This window comes from Mobula hypostoma, chromosome 10 (assembly GCF_963921235.1).
Source record: "Mobula hypostoma chromosome 10, sMobHyp1.1, whole genome shotgun sequence".
Lineage (NCBI taxonomy): Eukaryota > Metazoa > Chordata > Chondrichthyes > Myliobatiformes > Myliobatidae > Mobula > Mobula hypostoma.
In genome coordinates, this window is record NC_086106.1 from 81,297,036 (window position 1) to 81,324,409 (window position 27,374).

General features: G+C 41.2%; 1 protein-coding gene across 8 annotated transcripts in view; it reads left to right on the forward strand.

Annotated features, from left to right (window-relative positions):
* klf8 (Kruppel like factor 8) overlaps positions 1-27,374 on the forward strand; it is a 190,439-nt gene that overhangs the window by 68,222 nt on the left and 94,843 nt on the right. For 3 of the 8 annotated variants that reach the window (XM_063060720.1, XM_063060721.1, XM_063060724.1), the window contains exon 3: positions 9,671-9,772. The exons of 2 other annotated variants lie outside the window; for them this stretch is intronic. In XM_063060720.1, coding sequence (XP_062916790.1) covers positions 9,671-9,772 — 102 coding nt within the window. Of the gene's footprint in view, positions 1-9,234; positions 9,517-9,670; positions 9,773-10,467; positions 10,514-13,616; positions 13,681-27,374 lie in introns of those variants that run through there. 3 more of the 8 variants (XM_063060728.1, XM_063060726.1, XM_063060725.1) reach the window with 3 other exon arrangements.

Sequence of the window (27,374 nt, forward strand, 5' to 3'; positions counted from 1 at the left end):
CTCAATCCAGACAGTTGAACAGTTTTGTAGGTGAGCAGATGGTGTTTGCCTTCTTGCTGAATTAACGCTCTTGCATTTTGGAATCGTAACTCGGTGGAATAATGGTAACTGAAAAAATCTGGGTGAACGCCCAGGGGAAAAAAAAATCATTCAATGAATATGTCAAACTTATGTTCAATATAGCTGCCACTATAATTCCACAGCATTTGTTAGTGCACAGTACCCTGTGACGTTGGTGCTTAGCAGACATTTACTATAATATTTATAGAATGCGTGAAATAATGTGCTTCTATAGTGTGATGTCATTATCTGCACACTGGTTTTGCATTTACGGTGTGCACACTCAACTATTAGTATATAGGCTGTTTAATTTTCTTTGGTCAGAATAAACAACTTAAATTTTTCTTTTGGTGTATTCCGCTGCGCTGTCACCTTGCATACCTTGCATTTGAGTTTTTTTAAAAAAAAGTCACCAGACTTGAAAGTGAAAAAAAGAATTGTTGAAAAACAATAGACTTGATTTCAGTCATGGACCTTCTTTGTCAACAAGTAGTGATGAAAGGACTCCTCTAAAATGTTAATGTTCCTCAATGAGCACCAACTGACCTGAGTATTTTTGTTTTGATTTTGATATTCGCGTCTACCTTGCGTGTGGAAATTAGAATTTACAAAAGCAGCATTCACAAATGTGTAGTTTTAGAGTCATAGTTGTACAGCATGGAAACAGGCTCTTTTGATCCAATTTATGCTGACCATGATATCTATCTTAACCAGTCCCATTTACCTGTATTGACTCAATAGGGATATATGGGCTCACCTGGGATAACAATAACTTCATTTTGACAAAATGAAATGTCAAAAGTGCATCGAGGTTTAAAAAGACTGCTGAAGATGGTGAGGGTGCTGGTGAAATTTCCCCAAGGGCTTTCTGGTTCACTGACTTCGAGAGCTGCAGAAACCTCAGATAAACCATGCACTTCAACAGTGTTTCTGCAGCTTTAGGGAGATAAACAGACACTCCCCAGATAACTGGAACTCTGCAGCTGAATGCTCGTCCCTGCTTAAGTGAATATAGAGTGAAGGTTGCACACTCCCACTTTACATGACAAGAAATAACTGATGACTGCTTTAGACCTGTACAGAGTTCATATTAATCTCTGGCTGAAGCTGAAGGGGGTTTTGAAATTCGTGCAACTGTGAATTGGTATTTTATTCAGTAGCATCCTGAGCGTTGATTTGAGAGGCATCCATGTGCAAGCAGTAAGCCACAATTTTTGCTGTAAATAGAAATACACTGTAGTGAGTCACAGGTGATGCAGAACTTTCATTCTGCAGCCATTCCAGAGTGCAACTGGAAGCTGCATGAGCATACTTCATGGTTTCTATGCAACAGTCTTACTAAGGAAGTGACCTCTCCAGCGTACATTGACAATTTAACTGCGCTGGGCCAATGCAGCTAATGCACAGAGCAGCTGAAATCAGTGCCTCCTGTGCACAGTGTTCCTAACGTAAACAGCAATGGAGTTGCCTCAACTGTCAGTCCAGTGAAGAACCACCAGTCAAAAATAGAAAAAAACTGCAGATGCTGGAAATCCGAAGTAAAGCATCATGTTATCTGGATGTACTCAAGTTTTGAAGGAAGGTTTTTGTCTCAAAACTGCTTCTCTCTCCACAGGTGCTGTCAGAGCTCAATGTTTTCAATATTTTGTCTTTAATTCCCATTATCTAAACAAGTTTCTTTATTTTCCCCATTTTTCCTTGAGTCACTAACTTCTGGAGTTTAGTTCCGTTACCTCTACCTGCACTCTTGATGCCTAGTGCTAGTTTTATTTCACATCAGTCTCCACTGTAGTTATCATTGGACAGTTCAGCAATGGAAGGTGTCATGTGGATGAATCTTCTCATTTTTGAAACTACACGTCAGATCTGAATCAGGATTTGTGAGGAAAATGGTTCTGAATAATCTTTTATCTTCAAGATCCTCATGCCTCACGGGTAGGAAAAGTGTTCTGCCTTGAATTTATTTTTACAGTAGAGAATCTACTTGGGGTGGCACGGTAACATGGTGGTTGGCACAATGCTTTACAGTACAGGCAACTGGGATTCAATTCCCACTGCTGCCTGTGAGGACTTTGTATGTTCTCTCCATGACCGTGTGGGTTTCTTCCAGGTGCTCTGGTTTCCTCCCACAGTCCAAAGACGTACCAGTTGGTAGGTTACTTGGGCATTGTAAATTGTCCTGTGATGAAGCTCAGATTAAATCAGATTATTGCTTGGTTGCATGGCTTGAAGAGAGGGAAAGGCCAATTCTGCACTGTATCTCAATAAATAAATCTTCAAAGGATCTTAAATTACCTCTGAGCAGAAGGATGAAACAGCCTGAGTTTCTCAACCATTATGTTTGATGTGACCTGTTAAGATTCTGGTAATAGAAACCTAGCAGATGACAAACATGCAGAGCACACAGTGGCTCTCGCAACATTGAGGATGTATCTGAACGAGCACGTGAACTAGCAAAACATATTAGGCTACAGGCAAAAATGCTAGGATATGATGGTTTGCATCAGGATGATTGTCAGAAGGGTCTGTGTCTGCATATGATTTGCAGACATCCCACTCTACAAAAACTCATTTCAGGGAGGTAGCACCATCAATTTGCGGGAGACTTCTGGGAGAGGTGGGATGTCTGCAATAGAGTAGCTCCTTAGCAGCTGGCCAGCTAGTTTTAATAATGTTAGCTATGCTAATGAACGAATGACACCTGTTAAACTCACCTCAACATGTCTTTTACAGTCTTAACCCACCATGGGCAATAGAAAAGTCACTGTTGCAAACAGTGCAGCGAGCAACACTGTCATTATTTTTGACCCCTATTAGGCAGGGGTACACTTTAGTGTAGTCTGGGGTGACGTACGGTTTATATATTTTTTTTGGAACTCTCTCGCTCTTGCTTTCTATGGCGCGCATGCGCTCTCTCACTCGTCGCTCTCGCGCTGCTTTCTCGTGCTTGCTCTCGTGCACTCTCTCACTCGTGGTCGCTCTCACGCTCGCTCTCGTGCTTGCTTTCTCGCTCTCGCGCTCTCTCTCGCTTGCTTTCTTGCTTTTGCGTTCGCTCTCTCGTGAGTTCTCTCACGCTCGCTCTCAAAAAAATCAATTTCCGAGACATTGTATATAATTTGCGGGCATCAGGGAGCCACTATTAATTTGCGGGAGACTCCCTGGACTTCTGGGAGAGGTGGGATGTCTGGATTTGTTATAGTGTGTGCATTGCATCTTGTAATTAGTCTCTGTTCTGAACGTGCACAAAACCAGAATGATGTACACAAAATGGTAGGAAATGGATGTGAGAAGAAATCCTTGCATCACACCCAAATTTGATCCTTCATTAATACCTTTATCTTTGGGTGGAGGCTTAGTTGTGACTGCTAGTTGTTAAATAACTAGCAAGAATTGAGTAATCCTGGTCTATATGATAACCAGCTGTGCAGTGGTCCTAAAAGTTCAAGCATTTCAGTAGTTGATCAGTCAACTTCCTAACCTTGGCAACAGGTTCAGAAAAATAGTTTGCAGTAGTTGTTAGATAAAAAGTGGGAGTTACGACGTTGGACAGGAAATTACAAGGTGGTTAGTCTTTTACACAGATTACGTGCATTGCAGAAATGGTTGTGTATTACATCAACAGAGTATGTGTTGACCCCAGACCCCATACTTCAGCTTTGTGAAAAGGTCACCAGAGGGAACCACTGAGGATGTTCTCCACTGCCATCGACCTGCCTGACCAGAGGAAAATTCTTGCATGCTAAGATTTGAATACACAACCTGAACTCAAAGATCTGAAACATTAACTGGTTCTTTTTCTGCAGTTGCTTCCTGACTTGCTGTATTTCCAGTACAAAATCTTCCTAACAGCTGGATTGCCCCACACTATTTATTTATTGGGGTACAGTGCAGAATAGTCCTTTCGAGCTGTATTCCAATTTAATCCTAGCCTAATCATGGTACAATTTACAATTAATCTACCAACTGGTACATCTTTGGACTGTGGGAAGAAACCGGAGCACCCGGAGGAAACCCTTCTTGTTAGCTTGAAGGTATATTTGTCTTGTGCTGCTGCTTGCATTGTATTTTTACGTCAAATGAATAATTTGAGAAGAAATTACTTTTATAGTTGTATTTTTATGATTATGCTTCTAGGTCCTTATTCAATGTGGCATTGAAGAATCAAATAAAGATTTGCCATTACTTAATGAGTTTTCTTGCCAACAGCTTTGTCTGAGTTTGCATTGTGGAGGGAAAATCTCCAGCAGTAAAGCACAGAGTTAAATTTCAGAAACTGCATTGGGATTTCCTCTTGAAATTTATCTTCAATTACCATCAGTGTATATGATTCATCATTGAAAATTCCCAGGAAGATATGCTTGGTCTTCCTTGCTCTGTTTGTGTCTTATGCATTTTGCAAATGGCAAGGTAACACATGTATTCAAATACTGTCAACTGCTTAATTTTAGAACATAGAAAGCCTACAGCACAATACAGGCCCTTCGGCCCAAAAAGCTGTGCCGAACATATCCTTACTTTAGAAATTATCTAGGGTTACCCACAGCCCTCTATTTTTCTAAGGTCCATGTACATATCCAGGAGTCTATTAAAAGACCCTGTTGTATCCGCTTCCACCACTGTTGCCGGCAGCCCAATTCACGCACTCACCGCTCTCTCTGAGTTTTTAAAAAAAGAAACAACTTGTCCCTGACATCTCCTCTATACCTATTTCTAAGCACCTTAAAACTATCAAACTGTGCTCTCTCGTGTTAGCCATTTCAGCCCTGGGGGGAAAAGCCTCTGACTAGCCACACGATCAGTGCCTCTCATCATCCTGTACATGTCTATCAGGTCACCTCTCATACTCCATCGCTCCAAGGAGAAAAGGCTGAGTTTACTCGACCTGTTTTCATAAGGCATACTCCCCAATCCAGGCAACATCCTTGTAAATCTCCTCTGCACCCTTTCTATGGTTTCCACGTCCTTCCTGTAGTGGGGTGACCAGAACTGAGCACAGTACTCCAAGTGGGGTCTGACCAGGGTCCTATATAGCTGCAATATTACCTGTTGGCCCCTGAACTCAATCCCACAATTGATGAAGGCCAATGAACCATATGCCTTTTTAACCAGAGTCAACCTGCATAGCAGCTTTTGTCATACACGGGATGATTGATAAGTTTGTGGTCAAAGGTAGAAGGAGTCAATTTTAGAAAACCAAGCAGATTTATTTTTCAACATAGTCCCCTCCTACATTTACACACTTAGTCCAGCGGTCGTGGAGCATACAGATCTTGGACTTCCAGAAAGTGTCCACAGCATGGGTGATTGATAAGTTCATGGCCTAAGGTAGAAGGGGATGAGTTATACGGATCTCGTTACATGCACATGCAGTTCAACTCAGTGATTATGCGGAAAGTTTGAAGTTAATAACTCATCTCGTGCTACCTTAGGCCATGAACTTATCAATCACCCCTGCTGTGGGCACTTTCTGGAGGTGCAAGATCCGTATGCTCTATGACCGCTGGACTAAGTGTGTAAATGTAGGAGGAGACTATATGTGCTAGGTTTTTAAAAATTGATTCCTTCTACCTTAGGCCACGAACTTAATCACCTCTTGTATATTTTTAAAAAAAAAGACACTAAGAGCAATGCACACAAGTGCTAGAGGAACTCTGGTCCGGCATAATCTATGGAAATGCATAAGCAGTTGATGTTTCGGGCTGAGACCCTTCAGGACTGGAACAGAAGGGGGAAGAAGTCATTGCTGCTGCCCTCATCTGCCTCGCCTCCATTTCTTGAATATCTGTCCTCGCCCACCTTCCAGCTGCCTTAGCAGGGATATAGTTCCTCTTGTCTTTGCCTGTGAGTGTCCCCATCCAGTACATGATTCTCCAGTCTGCCATCTTCAGTGGGACCCTAACACTAAACACAAACTTACCTCCAGCCCACTCTCTGCTTTCTGCAGGGATTTCTCCCACTGATGTGGATTGGGGGACCACTTTGAGCACCTTCACTACATCTGCGTAAAGCAGGATTTCCCAGTTTAATTCCCCCCCCCCATTCCAGTTCCTATTCTGACCCGTTGGGCTTCACTCAGGTTGGAGCAAGATCTTGTATTCCTTATGGGTAGCCTCCTACCTGATGGCATGAACATTGATTTTTCTAACCTATTTTTTTCTCCCCCCTTCCCTCTAGTCTCTAGTTTCAGTTCCCCACTCTGCCCCCCCACCTCTTCTCTTCTCCTGCATGCTGCCCCCCTCCCTTTGTTGTGTGTACCACTCTTTTGTCAGATTCCTCCTTCTCCAGCCTTAACCTTTTCTGTTTATCACCTCCCAGCTACTTGTTTCATCCCCCCCACCTGACTTCGCCAATCACCTTCTAGCTTGTGCTTGCTAAAGTAGCCATGAAAGACCTCAGTGCCGCTATTAGCAAGCTGCAGACATTGCATCCAGACGGAGCCTTTATTGTCGCTGGGGACTTTAATCATTGTAATCTACGTACCATGCTTCCAGGATTTTACGAAAATGTATCATGCATCACAAGGGGAAATAAAACCTTAGATCATGTCTACACAAATGTGGCTGATGCTTACAAAGCCACTACCCTCCCCCACCTGGGACAGTCCAACCATCTTTCATTGTTTCTGCTTCCCAAGTATAGCCCGGTCATTAAATGTGTGAAACCCACAATGAAGACTATTAAGATCTGGCTGGAGGGTGCTGACTCTGCTCTTCAGCACCAATTCCAGCACACAGACTGGAGCACGTTTACTGCCCATGTAACCACAGACTCTCAGATTAACATTGATTTATATACCAACTCTGTCCTTGAGCACATCAACAAGTGTGTAGATGGAGTGACATCACAAAAACAAATACAAGTTTTCCCCAATCAGAAACCATGGATGAACAGAGGCTCGCCTCCTGCTCAAAGCCAGAGATTCAGCCTTCAGGTCTGGAGACCGGGAGGCTTACAGCTCAGCCAGGGCCAACCTGAGGAGGGGAATCTCTCAGGCTAAACACATATACAAACAGAGAATCGAGGAGCATTTCAACTCCTCGGATCCCTGGCGCATGTGGCATGGCATACAGGTCATTACAGACTTCAAACCACCTAGTACTGTGCCCCCTTCCAGCTCTGCTTCCCTCCCTGATGAGTTCAATTACTTCTATACTCGCTTTGACCGAGAGAACAAGGAGGTCACCCTCAAAGCGGATCTCCCACCTGGTTAACTGCCTCTCTCACTTTCTACCTCTGACGTTTGCCCCACCCTGAGCAGGGTGAATGTACGGAAGGCAGCTGGTCCGGATGGAATAGCTAGCCGTGTGCTGAGAGTCGTCTTCACGGATATTTTCAATCTGTCCCTGGCCCAGGCAGTTGTCCCCACAAGCTTCAAGATCACCACCATCGTGCCAGTGATGAAGCATTCCGCTGCCACGGGCCTGAATGACTTCCGCCCAGTTGCACTCACCCCCAAGTGCTTTGAGAGACTGGTTCTATCACATCTGAAATTCTGTCTGCCCACTACCCTGAGCCCCCATCAATTTGCCTATCGCGTCAACAGAGGACGCCATCTCCATGGCACTTCACTCTGCCCTGACCCACCTGGACAGCCCCAACTCTTACGTCAGAATGCTGTTCATTGACTTTAGTTTGGCATTCAATACTGTGATCCCCTCTAAGCCGATCGCCAAACTTCGCCAGCTTGGTATCAGCTCATTCCTCTGCAATTGGACCTTGGACTTCCTGACTAACAGACCCCAATCAGTTAAGTTAGACAACCTCTCCTCTCCACTCTCACCCCAAACACCAGCGTGCCTCAAGGCTGTGTGCTGAGCCCTCTTCTGTACTCCCTTTTCACCTATGACTGCGTTCCTGTACATGGTTTTAACTCCAGAATCAAGTTCGCAGACGACACCACGGTGGTTGGCCTGATCAGAGGGGATGATGAGACGGCCTACAGGGATGATGTCCAGCACCTGGCCGCGTGGTGTGCCGACAGCAACCTGGCCCTTAATCATTATGGACTTGAGGCATGCTAGGAGACACACTCACGTCCCCATCTACATCAACAGAGCTGTAGTGGAGCATGTATCAAGCTTCAAATTCCTGGGTGTCCACATTTCCGAGGATCTCACCTGGTCCCTGAACTCCTCCATCCTGATGGAAAAAGGTGCAACGGTGCCTTTATTTCCTGCGGAGCATCAAGAAGGCTCACCTCTGTCCCAGGATACTGACGGACTTTTACCGCTGTATCATTGAGAGTATACTCATCAACTGCATCTCAGTGTGGTGGTCCCATATCGGACTGCAAAGCACTCCAGCGTGTGGTGAAAACTGCTCAGCGGATTACCGGCATCCAATTGCCCACCATTGAGAACATCTACCATAAACGCTGCCTGAGCAGGGTGAAAAACATTATCAAGGATGCATCTCACCCTAACCATGGACTTTTTACTCTCCTCCCATCCGGTAGGCGCTACAGGAGCCTCTGCTCCCGCACCAACAGGCACAAGAAGAGCAATATGGGTGCAATACTGCTTAGTGCTGTGACCCTGCTGAACCTCACATCACAGCGCTAAGCAGTATTGCACCCATATTGTACTGTCTCAATACTTTTATATTTGTGTGCTGCAGCACTTTTTATTCAGTTATTTTGTAAATAACACTATTCTTTGCATTTCTGGTTAGATGCTAACTGCATTTCATTGGCTTTGTATCTGTACTCGGCACAATGACAATAAAGTTGAATCTAATATCTAATCTAATACTTCTTTCCCCTCCCCCACCTTCTGGCTTCTTCTCCCTTTCCGGACCTGATGGAAATTCTCAACCTGCAATGTTGACTGTTTGTTCATTTCCATAGATGCTTCCTGATCTGAGTTCCTCCAGCATTTTGTGTGTTGCTCAGGATTTCTAGTATCTGCAGAATCTCTTGTGTTTATACTAAGATACCTACTATGAAAGAGACATTTATTTATGATAAATGGACAGATTATAAGTGTTAAGTCACTTGAGTTTGGACCCATTTGTTTTACTGGCTATGGGTGTCAACCAAAGTGATGACAATATTTTTCAAGTATCTTGTTGACAGACTCAGAGAACTGAAATGTACACATCCTTTTCTGGAAAAGGGGTGGGGCAGGAGGGTGGCAGTCGGAGCCATGCCATGTATTCATCCCCTATTGCTTGTGAACAAGACTGCTTGAGGGAATGAGGCCTCTCTTTATTTCTACTCTGTTGGAGCACCAGTGTTCTGTTTGCTCAGGGCAGGGAGGCAGCTCTTCCCAGCAATCTGCGTAACAGCTGGACCTCTTCTGCCCTGGAGTAGTAAATTAACTGCCTGCACTCCACCCTAAAGGAGGGTGGAGCCTGTAAGCCTTCAGCAGTCGACACCTTGGATTGGGAGCTGTTTTTTAAAAAAAAATCAGTATGGGTTGTGTGTCAGTGTGTGTGCCGTGATTTTAACAAGTAAAGGTATTCTTCTCATTTCGTTTTCGATTTTAACTTGCTAGTTTCATCTTTTGTCTGGGTGGAAGAAGCTGTTTGAGAGTTCGGGGAATAAAACTGTTCCGATGGTCTGCTTCTCACCCCTCCCCCATTCTCTCTCTGTCTCTCTCTCTTTCTGCAGAGCTCTGTAGGCACTGGCGATGTGGAGTACAGCAGTATGCTAATGCTTGAAGGAATGCCAGCTATAAGAATCAAAACAGAGCCGGCGGAACCTGGGCAAGGGGTAAGTCCAACTCTCTAGACACTTCACTAATTACTTGCAGACCTCAGGAATGACAGGAACAAACCACCGTGGTCTGAGGATGGCAAGACTATATTTCTACCCTTGGTATAAAGCTATTTTTGTATTTGAAAGGTTGTCTAATGTCACCTTTTGTTTTACTTGCCTTTTAGGCAGTTTCTTTATTCAATAATAAGACATAGATTTAGTGTTTTATTATTGACAGAAGTATCAACCTTTGAAGTAAATCTTTCTTGTCTGTTTCAGATTTTTCTTTTTCTTTTCTATATTGTCTAAAATATATATCTCCCCCCCCCATGTAATCCCTTTTTTCACTTGCAAATGTGGTGAGGTGAGGGGCGGGGTTAGGGTGGGGGTGGTGAGAGAGGAAGTAGTTTTAAGGACAACCTTCCATGTTAGACTTGCATAGGAAACTGAAAGATTTAACTCCTTTCATTCCAATCAGAGGTCTCTAAATCTGTATTAAAATATAGGCTTCATGGTTTTAATATTCTGAGACTAGAAATTCAATGCAGATTTTTTAAACTTAACAGTTTTTAAAAATAGAAGATACTAGTAAAGAATGATTTATTTTAATGTGCTTAAAAAAACACAAGCAGACATATTTTTAAACCTCATGTTTTCCCTGAAGATGCAAGCCACAGCCCTGAACCCCTCCCTGTTTTTTTTCCTAGTAGAATTACCACGTCACCAGTAATATGGAACAGAAAAGAAATCCAGCAGGTTTATAAATTTTAAGTGAATGTAATTTAGATAGTGCTAATATATGGGAATTTCAGACTTATCGTGTGTTTGGTAAGGTTTTTTAAATGTTCAAAAATGTGTAACTGTTTAGTTTTGAAATCTGAGAATTTATTACTTGATAAATCTGAATTTGAATAAAACAACTTAATTCTTGGCTAAATTCATGGGGATTGTATCAATGGGATTGTTGATGGGAAATAATATTAGAGTCCTGAATTTTGAGTGCTGTCCAGAGACCATATTTGGAAATGTGTGTATATGGAGCATTGAACCTTCAAGTATGTTGTTCATCTGATGCTTTCAGGTGATATAATCACTGGTATGTTTTGCGGAGTTTTTGTTTTCCTTTGGCAAAAGTTCAGGCAAACCATACAATGATTTTCATCTGCATTTTGCCTTTGTGGGAGATGTCCTTTAGATTCCATGTAAAAGAACAAAGAGGACTGTCAGGTGATGTGCTCCTAGCTGGATGGCTGTAATCTCATGTCTGCAAACTCATGTCTGCCTCATTCTTAACTGAAGAGGATTTGATTGCAAAGGCATAGGAAATTCTGGTTCATATCAGTCTATGACAAGCTGTCCAACATGGGTCAATGTGCAGGATTTGATTTGGATAATTGGCAGTTGCAACTCTCTGAGGCTTTACAGTTATTGACATTGGGTGTGAGTGTCCCCATAAGATTGCAGGACTTTCATCTTGACTTCAGGTTTTGAAGGTTGAGGGGAATGTTCCTCTGGTCAATGTGCAATGGGATTGGTGTTTGTATTGATCATATTTAAGGAAAGCTCTGATATGTGAAGGTCAGATATGTGCTAGGATACAGATCCAATTTACAAAGTTGAATATTCTGGTGATGTAATGTAGATCAAGTACTAGAGTATAAGTGCTAGTAGTGAGGTAGTACTGGTGTTCAGCTGCAGAGGGTACAAATGATATATCTGTGGTTTGGCTGATTGAAAGATGGAAGCTTAAGGCTTGAACCTGTTGAGTGGTATCTTGGGTCGAGCATCAAAAGAGTGCCTAACCTGTGCAATCATGTTCCAATTTGCAAAGACCAATGTCATGTTGGATTGGGTAGTTTACTCTTTAATACATGCTACAAATAATCTGACTTCCTTTCAAGTTCATATTTACTGTTTTGAACCTTGCTGTTCCTAAAATATTGAGGTGTTTTGTCTATATTCTTGCATTGTGCCTTTGTATATCTCTATCACATCAGTCTGTCATGGATTGCTTTTAATTCTGCAGCCTGTAAAGTGGCATGGTGTGTTACAGATGAAATCTAAAATTCTGCCTGTATTTGTTTGAAATTTTCAAAGATTTGTGTTAATCATAGTATTGCTTTCATAGCATAACTTCTGATTAAAATCTGTGACCCTGCCATTGCAACACCATTTAGTGCATCTCATATCGAAGGTAATTCTGTTTCATGAGAGTAAAATTTTGATACTCATCCACTGTAGGTTGATAAATGAGCAGATCTGACAGCCCATCTGGGGTCAAGAGAGGTAATAGAGTAGAATATGTTCAAATGATTGCCAGTGAAGAGGATTTTTTAAAAAGTGGAGGATAAATTCTTAAGGAACTACATAATTAATGGTGCAGGGGCACAAAAGTCATTGCAGCAATGGAAAGCAAAGTGGTTATGGCTGCTATCTCACAGTTCTAGTTCAGCCCTGACCTCCGGTGCTAACTGTGTGGGGTCTGTACATTTCTCCAGTGCAATAATTTTCCCCTCGTATCCCAAAAGTATGCTGATTGGAAGGTTAATTTGCAACTGTTAATTATCCCAAGAGTAGATAGGAGAATTGGAAAGTGCGAGAGAATCGTTCACAGAGAAAGTGAGCATGGCAATGGTTTTGCTTCGGAAGCTAGCATTGGCTTAATGGGATGTCATTAGGAGTTATTCTAGGGAAAAATTAGAACTTGGTGAGTCGGTTCCATTCAACCAAGAAGTGGAAAAGAGATTTTAGTGAGGGTAGTACGACGAGCCATATCAAAGGCTGTAGAGATGGTATAGTGAGGTTACAAACATAGAGAATTTCAGCTGTTGTGCTTTTCCTCCCAACATGATCCATTTTCATGATGTGGCAATATCATAAATCTATTCAAAGAGGCTGAAACATTAGTTTGCAAAAAGGTTAGGTATGAATTGGGAGCTTACAATACATTCAAGAACTGTGATCAATAAAGCTGAGGGGAGGGGACAATTTGCAATGTCAGATGAGTCGAGTATTATTTTGAGGGAGTACTGGTGGTGGGTTTCAAAGGGGATGTGGAACCTGTGTTAGGGATGGTGGTGGACATAGTGCAGGAAGTTAAACTGGATGGTAGGCAGGAATGAGTGCTGTTGGACCTCTGAGACTGAGTTAGTGAAGGGAGTGAGGAAGAGTGAGTGAGAACCAAGGAACAGGGTAGATTTTGGGACTGGAATGCAAGTTGAGCTGAAGGAAGCATGGCTTGCTGATCAAGACAATCTTGTGGACACTGGAATTAAGAGAGTGAAATCTATATATTCATTGTCTTTATTGTCATTGAATGGAGCAAGGAGAAAGTTATGCTATGTCCACACTAGACCAGATAAATCCGTAACCAAAGCTTTTTCTCTTTGTTTTGATCCTCTGTCCACACTAAAACGGTGTTTTCCTCCCCCGAAAATGGAGCTTTTCTAAAATGCTCCCCAGAGTGTGTAAATCTGAAAACACCGGTTGGGTGGTGTAGTGGTACGGGGTAATCGGAGCTTTTTAAAAACGCTGTCATGATATGCCGGAACAGATGGTGGCGGCAGCGTGGCATTTCATTGTGTTTTTGACACGACTCCCACTCTACGTTCTCCACTGCTTTGCTGACTTTGTAGTCGTTTGTAACTCGCGGAAGCAGCTCAACTTCATTGTCTGTCCAAATGAAGAAGTCGGGTCGGCTTTTTCCAGCGGAGGTTTTCTTTGTATTCCTCGAGGACATTGTTGAAAACTTTCTTTTGCTGTTGTTCTAGGTACTCTAGTTTTTGACCAATGGAAATAACGCAACGCCGCCATTGTAACGGAAATAGTATACCATTTCCTCTTTGCTTGTTTTCTGTAGATGTGTCCTGCGCATGCCCGGTAGGAGGAGATTCGCCCAAGTACCCATTTTAATGTGGATGGAGGTATTTTCAAAAACGCCTGGTGTGGACACATATCATTTTTACGCGAAATCGGCGTTTTCAAAACTATCCGGTCTAGTGTGGAAGTAGCCTTAGAGATTGCTGCCGGTGGAGCAAAGAAATCTGCATTATCACGTAGATGGGTGATCTTTAATAGAATGAGCATGGCTCAGTGAAGCTACAGGTGAAGATAGATGCCATGTAGTAGTCAAGTGGGTGGGATATGTGTGGTGAGGGATGTATGTAAGTGGTCAAAGGTGGACTCAGTTGGGGACATTAGGACTGAGGGCTTTCTGAGTTGCATGATGGTTGGGAGTAAAGGGAGGAATGAGAATAATTGAAGTTATGATGGGTTGATGTTTGGAATAATAAAGGATGGAAGGTGACCCACTGGAGAAGCTCAGAGCGGACAGCAGATAATGAGTGTAGGAGAATGAGGGGTGATCTCAGAGGTTTACAAAATCATGAGGGGCATGGATAAGGTGGAATGGTAACAGTCTCTCCCAGGGTTAGACTCCGGAACTAGAGAGCACAGATACAAGATTAAGCGAGACCTGAGATGTAATTCCTTCACACAAAGGGCTGTGAGTACCTAGAATAAGCTGACTAAGAAGTGATCAGGGCAGGCACATTTTTCAAAACTTGGGAGGTATTTGGATGGGTATGCGTAAGGGAGGGGCTTGGAGGGTTATGGGATAAAGTCGGACAATTGGGCTTAGCAGGGAGGACACTGGACTATTTGGGCTGAAAGGCCTGCATTGCTCAATGGCTTTTAACAGCAATTGCGAGGGGTGACCATGGGGAAGTGCTGAAAGAAGAAGAAGGTATTTGATCAAAGTGAGGTTTGGCATTTGGTAATCAACGTCAGCCGACATCATGTGGTTGAGTTGTGCAAAGCAAGTTACAGTTGCCCGGCTCGGCTGCGAGTGCTTTGACGGGAAAGATACTGATGCTGTATACCAAGACCATAATGTCATCCACATTGTATTCTTCAGAGGGGAAAGCATTTTTGTTTGTGAGATGAAGGGCATTCAAGCGCAATATATTTGAAGGAACCTTTGTTGTTCAGAATCTGGGGTGCAAAATATCTTGGAGAAAAGAGTGGAAACATGACTGGATGACAACACAAGAGCCCAAAAGGGGTACTGAAGGGGGAAGTTTTAGCTTGGGTCTGAAGAAACAGCCAAAGTGAATGTTAGAATTTATGATTCCTGATTGTTTCTTAATTTTTTCTGTAGTGGAAGAATGTGGTGACTGGAACATGCACAAACCAGTAACTAAGTTTATAGAAAGATGTACACTGTTTCAGTATTTCTAGAGTACTCATTTTATTGTACAGCTCTAATAAACAAAGCATAATCACATTTATACTTGTGTATGTGATACTGTGTTTATTAATTTCTTAATACTCTAACTTGTACTGTTGTTGTTCCTCATGAGTCAGCAGATTCTTCACCAGACTAGCCACATTTCAACATTGCTCAACAGATTCTTCATTGTTTTATGTGACCACTTTGATTCATAAACCGGCTACCTCTTAAACAGAAAGCTTTGAATGGAATAATATGCTTACTTTTTGCTGGAATATAGTCTTACTGCTCACATATTGTTACTATTAAGCCATGGGAAGGCTTTGATTCCACCCCCCGCCCCCCCCCCCACAATTTTATTTGAACCATTGTACATATAAAATGACTTGGGGCTTAACAAAGTGAAATGTCACCTGTCCGTGTTAGTGTTTGCTTTTGATGAAATCATATAGTCTTGGTTATTTGTCATGGAAGGAAAACTATACAGGTCTTGCTTGTGCCCTGAGAAGCATTCTGGTCTGATCTTGATCTTTCAGATTGTAAATGTAATTGGAATCTGACTGAAAAATTGCAAGCTCTGAACCAACACACACCACTGGTATTGAGCGATGTTGGTTCAGAGTTTGCAGGCTTTCTTTCTTCAATGCACGTCTGAACCAGCACACACCACTGGTATTGAGTGATGTTGGTTCAGAGTTTGCAGGCTTTCTTTCTTCAATGCATGTCTGAACCAGCACACACCACTGGTATTGAGTGATGTTGGTTCAGAGTTTGCAGGCTTTCTTTCTTCAATGCACAGGATCAACAGAGGCTGCAAAGGGTTGTAGGCTCAGCCAGGTCTGTCACAGGCATCTCCCCACCATCAGAGACATCTTCAGTAGGTGACAGCCATCGTTATAAATCCTCACCATCCAGATTCGTGCTGCCTTCCCATTATTACTATCAGGGAAGAGAAACAGAATGCACAGTCAGTGTTTTCCGAACTGCTTCTTCCGTTCTGCCGTCAGATTTCTAAATGGTCTGTGAACTCATGAACACCACTTCACTATTCTTCTTTTGCACTTTTTTTAATAGTAACTTGTAATAAATATTTTAATGCTGCCACAAAACAACAAATCTCACAACATGTGTCAGTGATAAACTTCTGATTCACACAGTCTAAGAAATGATAGTAAATTTGGATTATATGAGACGTGTAGTGATGTAATTGTGGCTCCTCTTATGAAGGTGCTTGCAATCGAATCAACGTGAATCAGTAGTGAAGCAGCCAGTTTAATTTTGATTTCTGTGTTATGGTCGTTGTTTCTAGGAGAAGGATGACCTGAATGCTGTGTAGTCAACAAAGAGAGTGATTTGAAATAAAAAATTCTGGAATGGAGATGGATGGAGGGTGCTGGTGGGGATATTGATGGGAATTGTAACTTTTCATAGGAAGTGAGTAGGTGGCTGTACCATTTGTGTTGGGTGAGTCTTTTTTAAAGAAAGTGGGCAGGGGGAGGTAGGGAGGAACGTGTAGATAATGGTTAATTCTTTATTTTACTTAATATATGATCAGATCTAGAGCCACTTTCTGTTATTTCGACATGAGAGAAAAGGCTACTGAAGACAGTTGGCCATAGCAACAACCAGCATGGGTGAAACCTGCTTGATATTATTAGAAGTATAATACTGTTGACTAAATCTTGTAGATTTGATAGATCTTTGGAATAAACAGACCTGTACTATTGGAAGGGTTTTCTGGGCATTCAACTGAAAGCATGATTGTGGCTCCATCAGTTTTTCACATGAATTCCATTCTTCTCAATATCAGGGCATGCTGTTAAACAGCAGCATAGCTGAGACATACTCCTAGTGACTGATCATCAGTAAAATAACCTGCCACTGTGGAACAATGTGGTGATATTCCTAAAAGTAGGTTCGCTATGAAGTTTAATACCTGTGAGAGATTTGGGCTAATGGCACTTGTTGGATTTATTCACTTGAACTCTAAAGTTGTGTATTTGTTATCTACCGGATAACTGTCAGAGCACCTGTGTGCTTCAGGTCTGCACCGGGTTGCATCTATTATTGGAGACACAACCAGTGGTATGGATAGGGTGGACAGCCATAGTTCCTTCCCCAGGATTGGGAACTCTGAAACCAGAGGGCACAGGTACAAGGTAAAAAGGGAGAGATTTAAGACACCTTGCACAGAGTTGTGAATACCTTTAATTAGCTGCTGTTTGGAGTGGGTACAATCACAAGATTTAAGAGACATTTAGTTAAGTGCATGGAGGGGAGGGGCTTGGCGGGTAAAAGGCAACTGGGACTAACAGGGAGCATGCAGTAGTCAGCGTGGACCACGTGGAGCAAAGGGCCTGTTTCCATGTTGTATTACTCTGACTTTAAAAATACAAATGCCACCGGTATGCAGTGTGGATCTGAAATGTGGGCTTGGTAATTCAGCATGCTTTGTATCAGTGGGTATTTCAAACAAGATACCTGTGGTTTTTTTGTTTGTCAGTGCACATCAAGTAATTTCATTCTGTGTCCCCATGCAGACTGCTGTTCTCTCTCTTCTGTGGCTCAACCTGATCCTCGACAGAATATTTTCCTGTATGCTGACAGCAGCATGCGAAAAGCAAGTAATAATCACTGAGGTCTGCATTAGTAGGCCCATAATTGCAGCAATTGTCAAATCCCATGCAACAGCCATTTGATGGAACACTCTAGTTTCTAGGCCTATATTTCTTTAGTTTTTCCTGTCTAAGGTCTCTCAAGCTATTACGCAGGACAGAAGTAGGACATGTGGTCCATTGAGCCTCTAGCAGTTGGAGTAAGGACCAGTCCTATTAATTTTATTCCTTATAACTCAGCAGCAGTTGTATTATCTTACTAAAATTATCAATTTTCCTCTCTAATCTTCTCTCTTCCTAGAGTAAGCCACACAAACATAAAACTATAATTTCCATGGTTTTATTATGTTTTTATTGTAGTCGTTAGTTCTAGTTATTAAATCTTGACCTTTGGACCCTATTACAACTTGTTGTGAGAATGAATACGTTTGATAAGATGCGAGCTGTTGTCAACTTGTTTCAAGATCACCTCTTTTTTTTTGAAATGCTTCTCTCAAATATTTGATGTTGCCTATTCAGAGTTCTTTTGATTAATGGTGTGTGGAAATCGGTACTGTAAATGGTAAATATCTCTGTTCTCGTTGATGCACAGGTGTTTTTCTATCATTTTCTCCTTAATGGTAGTATAAAATAACCCCAGACTCTAGAGCTAAGTGAAATCTGAAACCAATATGGTTACTTCAGTGCTTACCACTGCACAGAAAAGCCCTACTTTTTCAGCTGCTCATTCGCAGTCGTGTCTGGGCTTGTACATGACGAATGGTCAGTTGCAGAGTGCTGACATCAGTCCAACTTCAAGTCCCCAATAATTGAGGCATTCAGGAGAGGAGAGGGGAAAAGACCATTGTAACTGTAGAATGTTTCAGTTGGATTATACTGTCTGAATTACATAAAGAAAGACTTCAACATTTATATAAACTAGCTTTGTTCTATTGAAAATCAAAAAATGGCAGTTGTTTTGTTCTGTGTTGAATAAGATCAATTTTTTCATGCAACTGTATTCAATTCTTTTTGTCAGTGTTGACTTGAATCGCGTTGCTATCCTGTCTGTAATAAATTCCTGAGTTGCCTATGTAAATTTCTCATGTTGGGTTTCTATTCTATCAGTGTTGTGGTGCCTCACATTTGTTTTCCCCATTGTTGACCTGATCTAGAAGAAATTCTGAAGCTTTGAAATCAATGTGGTAGTATCCAAGTTCACAATTCAGTAATCTTGCTGCCTTATCACTTAGTCAGCCTCAGATATTGATACTTATTAAGAAACATTCATTTGTTGTCTAGCATTCTGGTTATGGATACGTGAGCTTGATTTTTATTTCATTGTATTGTGAGGGAGGAAGTACCATACTGCCACTGAATGGAGAAAATGTTCCTCTGACTAGTTCAGATTTTTCTCTCTTCAGTACAAGAATGGCAGCTAGTTTAGTCTGGAAAACTTATCATAAAATACCAATGGATAAGTTCAATCAGTTGTTACCAGTTTATATAAAATTTTCTTCCATGGAAATGGTCAACTACTTGGTGTGCTTGGATTATAACAAATTACTGCAATGCTATGTTTCAGTTGTGCCTTTTAACTTGTTTTGCTGTCGCAGTGTTTAATTAACTGCAGGTTGGGGTATAATTTTCTGCTGTTGGGAATTCACCAGATCTGCAGACACAGGAAAGATGGAGGTTCTGGATTATTTCTTTGGACATTACTACTAAGTTTCAAAGAATAACCTTCTTCTCATACCTTTATGTTGAAATTTCCCTCTTGTACCCCATACTTTTCCAGGTGATTTTGTTGTATATGTAATCTACTGACAAATGGTGAGGACTTGAGTGCTTCCCTGGCACTGCGTTGCATTTAGAGTGTAAAGGAGCTTGAAAACCTGGAATGTTTTGTTTGTGTTTAATTATCATAGAAAAAGAAGCAGTTCTGTAATAAAGCTATCAATTATAGCTGTAGTGTTTATCACATTGTCATGATGTTTATGCAAATATAGATATGCAAATATTTGGTAAGTTTCTGAGATCTGGCTTTAAGTTGTGTAAAACTGTAAATATAATAAAAAGGGCTTGGTTTTAAATGTTTGGCACTAAGATTGTTTATATCAAGCATGCATATTGGAAGTAGGCTTTTTTAATTCAAGATTGCATTTATGAAATCAGGCTAATTTGTTAACTGTCGTATGAAAATTGGAACATAGAACTGTACAGCAGAGTGCAAGCTCTTGAATTCTCTGGAATAAGTTAGCTTAATTGTACAATATGGTGCACCACTTGGGGCTTGAGATTGAATATGAAGTTTGATTGGGGTGCATAGATCTGAATGTGTACATGTGATTTGCAAGATCATTTATGATGCTGATCTTGTTGCCATTATAGCATTTGGGACTTGTAATTATACTAGTGGCTTCTCCGTGAACAATGCAAAAGCTGTTTAAAAATGGTTTCAGATCATCGAAGCATTTGCAACTACCATGCAGCTAGACAAGTAATAAAGATCTCCCAAGGATGATATGTGCAGGATTCCAAAAAGACTCCTGTTTTCAAAGAATGCAGGTAGAAAAAGGCTTTTGGTACCATTTGCAGAATTACAATTTGCTTTTGTGCTGTAGTTTTGGACTATTCTATTAAGGTCTAGTTATTCTGAAATAAATTAGTTATGAGCCTCAAATTTGTCAGTCTCCTTGGATAGCACTGTTGTTTATATCTGGACCAGGAGGATTAATCTTATCAATAGTTTGGGAATGGGTGGGGTGATGCAACTTTGTGAATGTAAGCCAGTGTTCAGTGAAGTGGTGTGGATGGGATGACCAGGCTGCTTTCAGACCTGCAGATAAGATGAGCAGAGTTAAGTAGGACTAACTTCCTGAAGAATTGCTATCAGATTGCTCAGTTTAGCTGTTGACTCCAGAGTCAATTTGAAAGGCAATAAGATTTAGCTATTTCATAGGTTGAAGGGTACCAGTTACTTGGTTCATGTTTGTGGTCTTCAATGAGAAGACCACTAGAACTTTGCAGGTAGATTTAAATATTTTGCTATAATTCAAGTAATCACAAAATGGCTACAGCATACTAGAAAATCATTTGATTCTGTGCTGTCCCTGTATAAGAACAATGCAGTTTATGCATTTCTTCAACTATTTCCCATAACATTGTAATATGTTTTCAAATACTGATCCAGCTCTCTTTTGATGCTAAAATGGTGTTTGCCTCCTACTTTTGGCACTATATTCCATGACATAAGTTAAAGTCCCACTTTTTTTTATCAGGAATATGAGAGCTCTGTGTATCAAAATATATTTTGCTAGTTCCTTCCCCAAGTCCTTTTGTCCTTGCTGCTTCTAACAGTGAGAACAGTTTCTCCATCTACTATTAATGTCTTTTGTGTTTTGAATAAGTCTTATCAGTGTTCTCTATCTCAAGATCTAAAGTTCCTCCAGCCTAACTACATAACCAAAAGCACCATTTGGAGACATTTTGATACAGCATTTCTGCACCCTCTCCAAAAGCCAAGCTGCTTGTTTTTTTTCAGAATACTTACAAAATAATGGTTTGGCTACAACTAAAGATTCACCGTAGCTTCCTTGAGTTTGCTTGGCTTCAATGTAAACAACTATAGCAGCATTTGTCTTCCATCTTTGCCTTACCAACTGCTGAGAGATAACTGATCAGTCTTTTCCCCCCGGTACAACCAACTCTGGAATGATCCAGTTTGTAGATCGACTTGTGCCGTTCTGTAATGGAACTTTGTAGAATACTTTGAATTAGAGTTCTCTTGGGTTTGAATGATTTTAAATGATTTAAAATTATGATATGCATCAGTATTTCCCAAACCTATAAACTTGTACAACCTCGGATAAGGGTGCAGCTACATGAAAGAACTATTACCTCAGCTCCTTTCTGAGATGCACCCTATCCTGTCTTGTAAACATCTTTCTCGTGATTGAGTCAAATCTTGGTCGCCCCAAACCCTCGTCCCTTGTGGTGATATCACGTGATTGGAAAGAGTTCTGAGCATGCACAGAAATGATAGAATGATCTGGAATATGGCTTGGTAAAAATGTGGTTTGGTTTTGTTGCTGTAAATAAAAGCTCTAATTCTTCCAAAATATGATTCTTTATTGTTAACCCATGGTACATATTAATATAAAGAACACAACATGGTGTCAGAAGTCGGTCTGGAAGAATAATGCGTTTGCTAACATAGGAGAAGCAAAGATAATCGAAGAAGAAAGAGTTAGAACTGTTTTGGCGTTTGCTAACAGTTTTAAAAATGGAAGGTTTGCAACCTCCACCGACACTTCACCTGACTGGGAATGCAGCTGAGAACTGGAGAAAATTTAAGCAAAGTTTTGGGATTTATTTATCGGTGATCGAAGCTGATTAAAAACTGGGAAAAAAACAAAAGCTGCCCTTCTGCTCCACCTAACAGGTGACAACGCAATTGAGTTATATAATCAATTTATTTTGGAAAATGGAGATAATTTAAAATTGGAATCGATAATAGGCAAATTTGAAACATTTTGTATACAGAAGCGTAATTTGATGTATGAAAGGCATACATTTTTTACACATGTGCCGAGAGCTGCTGAAACAATTGATCAATATGTTACGGAGTTGAGCACCGTCGAGTTTGGAGAACTGGCAGACTCTCTCATTAAAGACAGAATTGTTTGTGGCATTCTGGATAATGGTCTGAGAGAGACTGTTAAGAGGACTTAGACTTGGAAAAAGCATTGATGCTCTGCAAAGCTTTGGAAACCGTGACATCACAGGCTAAAGAACTTTTCATTGAGAGCTGCAACGTAGACGCTGTGAGGAAGCGCAAACGTATTAGAAAAATAATAAAACGACAACAAAACCGACAGAGAGCAAGACGTCATCTGAGAGAAAGAAGCTATGTGATCGCTGTGGGCAGTAGCATCGGCCAAAACAGTGTCCAGCGTATGGGAAAACGTGCATTGACTGCGGTAAGAGTAGTTATTTTTCACGCTGTTGCAGAAGTAGAAAGAAAATAAAACAAGTAACTGCAGTGCTTGAAAATGAACTTGAGTTTTATATCAATGTGCTTTCTGAAAACAAAGTTAAGAATGACTGGACTATTCCATTGCAAGTGAACCAGAACAATATTCTGTTTAAACTTGATACTGGAGCACAAGTAAATGTTCTTGCAGAATCTGAGTTTAATGCATTAAACCCAAGACCAAAGTTACATAAGACAAATGTAAAAGTGACTGAGTGTTCAGGTGCAGACATTCCAGTTAAAGGAACATGTGTGGCAAAAGTATCACACAAAAATATTGTGCACACGCTTTCATTTGTGGTGGTGCCAAAAAATGTACAGTCAATAATGGGTCTATCTGCCTGAGAGAGACTGAATTTGGTGAAGAGAGTATTAGTCCTGGACAGTGACACAGAGTCAGAATACAGTGACAGAATGGAACGGTTAGAAGTCATAAAGAAAACTCCCAGACCCATCCCTGTGTTACCAGCATCTGACAAAGCATTGCCACCAAAAGCAGGAGTTGCAATTTTGCCCTCTGGAAGTAATGCACCTGCATTAATGGACCATTCATTCCATCACAATGTCTCCTCTGCAGGAGGACAAAGGCCAAACTTGTCAGTACAGTACAATACTGATCTGAAGTCAAAGAGTGACAAGAATCAGGATCCAATTGAAGAAGTGAAAGCACAAGTGAAGGAATTGAGAAGTTTTATTGAAATGAAGTCTCAGCATAAAGAAGAGATTACACAGTTAATGTATGAATTAGATGAAGAAAAGATTCGTATTTCATTACAAATGGAAGTGAAGAAATTAAGAAAGCTACAGTACTTGAAGTACAACCCAGATCATACATGGTCCAAACAGAAGAAGGAGCAGTGTTAAGAAGAAATCGCAAAGACCTCAAGAAAGTGCCAACTTCAGAGTTTCAGTTAACTGATGCAGACCGGATAAAACATGGAGATAACAACGAAACACAAGAACTGTGTGAACCACTTAGAAGGCCTACTCGTGTTCGTAAACTCCCAGAGAGACTGATAGAGACATGTTAAATTATGCATCTGTTATGGTCAATGTTGCTAATTGTTCTTTTTAAGGAAAGGAAGATGTGGTGATATCACGTATAAGAATGTGATTTGAAGAGAGTTCTGAGCATGCACAGAAATGATAGAATGATCTGGAACATGGCCTGCTAAAAACGTGGTTTGGTTTCGTTGCTGTAAATAAAAGTTCTAATTCTTCCAGAATATTATTCTTTATTTTTAGCCCACGGTATGTATTAATATAAAGACCACAACAGCCCTGACCACCACCTGCTCAGGGCAATTGTACATGGAGAACAAATGATCATGATAGCAACATCCACATTGCAAGATCTTCTGATCTGTGTCAATGTGTGTGACTGAGTTGAGCTGATACATTGTTGTCTGCATATTTAGCTTTGTGAAGATAATTGTAATAGCATGATGATGAGAGCAATTTTCATACTAGTTGCAAGGAAAGCTACATTGTAAATCAAACTAAGATATTGGGTTAAAATCTCTGGAGAGCCAGATACTGCAAATGCTGAAAATGTGGAGGAATTCAGCAGGTCAGGCAAAATCTATGGAGGGAAATGAATAATTGACATTTTGGGCTAAGACCTCATATCAGGACTGGAATAGAAGAGGCCGGAATAAAAGTTTGAGGGGAGTGTAGGTCCAAGTGCTGGTGGGTAGGTGAATCCATGTGAGAGGAAGAAAATAAGTGGATGGGGGATTACTGGGAATGATGTGAGAAGCTGGTGATTTGTGGAAGCAAGAAAGGACCAGGAACCGTGAAATAAAGAGATGGAGGTGAATCAGAGGGAGGAAGATTCGGGTCATCGGTGGGAAGGAGAAAGAGAAGGGGTAAAGATGCTACAGGGTTAAGGGGGATCATTGCGATAGGTGTGGAAAGAGGGGAGTGGTTACGGCAAGTTGGAGAAATCAATGTTGGTGCCAACAGGTTAGAGACTAGTGTATGCAATGTCATTTCTCTAACCTGTATCTGGACTCAATTTGGCGGTAGAGGTGGCCATGGATAGACAAGTCAGTGTGGGAATGGGAAGTAGAATTAAGATGACTGGCCACCGGAAACGAAGGTGTGCAATGTTGATTTGTATTCTACTTTTCTAACTTAAAGTGAACAAAAAGTGCCAGGGTATTAATAGAATAACATCCAAAAATCCAGAAAGCACTTTTTCAGCAGATTCAACAGAGCATTACTATAATTTGTGTACTTACCGGCTCTGTAATTAGCAAGTTGATTAATCTTTGAAAACTTAATACTTGCATTGTGATTCATGCCAATTCCGCCATCGTGTTCTGTTGCCTCTGTTGAGCAAAAGACTGAAATGGTGTGCTCTGGAGATCTTCAGAACTTTGGAATTTCACATGGGCTACAGGCCTGAAATCTTCCTCCTATGCAGGAGCACTTGTAAAAACATTTTCTTTAGTCTATTGCTCCTGATCTCCTTGGTTGGCCCAGTCCGTGTTAGTAACACAATTGGGGTGTTCCTCAATACTTTGTAATAGTAATTGAGTTGTTGCGGAAACCACATCTTCTGGAATAATATATATTCATTTATGGAAAAACTGTTAGCTTATGGCTGTAAATGTATAAATGATGGTTATAGCACCTATTTTAGGTATGAGTCCTTGATGATTTGAGTTTGCTCACGTCATTATGCCACTTGGTGTAGTTGAGGTGAGATGAACCTTGAATCAACACCCAATAAACAAACAGCATGTGGTAATTTTTATCACCTATTTTTTTAGAAATGGGTATGTATTGGAAGTGATATTTCTGTGAGGCAATTTATATCAGGGATATGAAAGCAATACAAGATCAAATTACAAATGGTGCTAATACTGAATTGCATATGCTGATGACACTTCCTTTTCAGCTGGGGGTGTGGCCACTGCAGAAGACACTCCTGTTCTGGGAAGGTGTCCATCCACTTGGGTAATTATTTTCCTCATTTAGGTTACATGTGACATTTTTTTTGGTAATATGCACATGAGGTCTGTGCACTATTACCTAAGGTAGTGAGAAAAGAACCCTAGGATCAGCAGATTTAGCAGGCAAAATTGCTAGTTTTGTTTCAATAATCACCAGCAAATTTGCATCGTAGGCTGTACCAGATATTACATGTTCACTCCAATGTAGCTGGTGATGTGACCTATATGAGTCAAAGAATAATCCAACAAGTGGGTGCAGCATGCTTGTTGGTCACACATGTTGCAGACATCAAGAGAGCTGGGTGCAGGTTGTTAGAACTGTACCTTGGGAACTCTCAAATATGTGCAAATGTTCTGATTTTTGCCTTCCAGTTTTGCCTTCTAAATCTGCTGATCTTACTGATCCAGAGAATTTCTTGTCTGTGTTAAGTCTTTGTATTCAGAATTTAGGTGCCAATTTTGATACAAAATGGAGCTTGATGATCAAGGAAATTTGCATTGTGAGTTGTTAAACACTTTGGAATACATGTGTAGTATCAATTACAATGCAGCTGGAGGTGGACTGTGAACCTAAAGTGGAGGAAGCTCCAGATGGTCTTGGAAAAGTCAGATCTGCCACTGACTGCTCTGTCTGTATGAGCTGACAGGAAACAGCAAGGGTACTTGTAGGTTGGCAGTCCTGGGATCATCAAGGCTGATGTTCTGAGGGAGAACAGGGTGCCACGCTCATTAGAACTGCAGTTGGTATGGGGCATTGCTCTCCCCAGTTCCTTGCTGCAAGCTTCCATATCTTCATCCCATTCCCTGCAGCAGAAATTGTGTGTGACTACTGTACTTTCCCCTGAGGAAAACACTTCCCACCTGCAGGCCATTTTACTTTGATCTTTCATTACATGCAGATCCTATCTATAATGCTGTTAAATAATGCACATTCACTGCTAGTCTCTGAGCTGGTGACTGCAAGTGTTTATTTTAGTTGACTGGTTGTCTTTATTTTCTCTCTTGCTGTTCGGGCTAGATCACAATTATTTAAGATCACAGAGGCATGGAAGGTTGTGTGCCACTTTCTGGAAAAAGGGAGCCTGCTGTTTGGCATGAATTTGCGCTGAGCTGGGTGGCCGAGGAGGGTCAATGCTTGTGCAATGGGAGGTGGTAGGAGTACTTTGGGATTCTGATGTTTCTATCATGCATTCTATGAGGTGGATGTCTGTGAAGAGTAAGAATTTCAGGTTGTATACTGTTTAGATTCTTTGATATTAAATTGAACCATTTGATTGACAATGTGGATTTTTGTGGGAGGGTGAAGGGAAGAATTTCTGTGGTCCTAACAGCAGGAAGCATGTGATGCAACAGAAAATGAATTACAAAAGCAACTAGTCAAAAAACCTGAAAATTTTCTTGGAAGTTGAAGGATGAGGTATGATCTTGGAAATGGAAATGTATGTGGAGTTGAAATGTGGGTGATAAAAAGTGCAGGTAAGTGGTTAATAGGAGCATGACTTGATATTGAATATGTACACTACTTTTAGATGAGCTGAAGTTTATGAAGAGCAGAAGATAATGGCAAAGAGTCTTGGGGGTGGGGGGGGGGAATGTCGACTCAGACCATGAGAGGCCTGCGTCGGGCATTTTCATGCTTTACAAGGTGCAGATTGGAAGTCTGTGTGGGGCGCCACTCCTCGCACAGACTAGAGCAATGTGTGGTTAAGTGCCTTGCTGAAGGGCACAAACACTCTGTCACAGCTGAGGCTCTAACTCGCGACCTTGAGATAACTAGACGAACGCCTTAACCACTTGG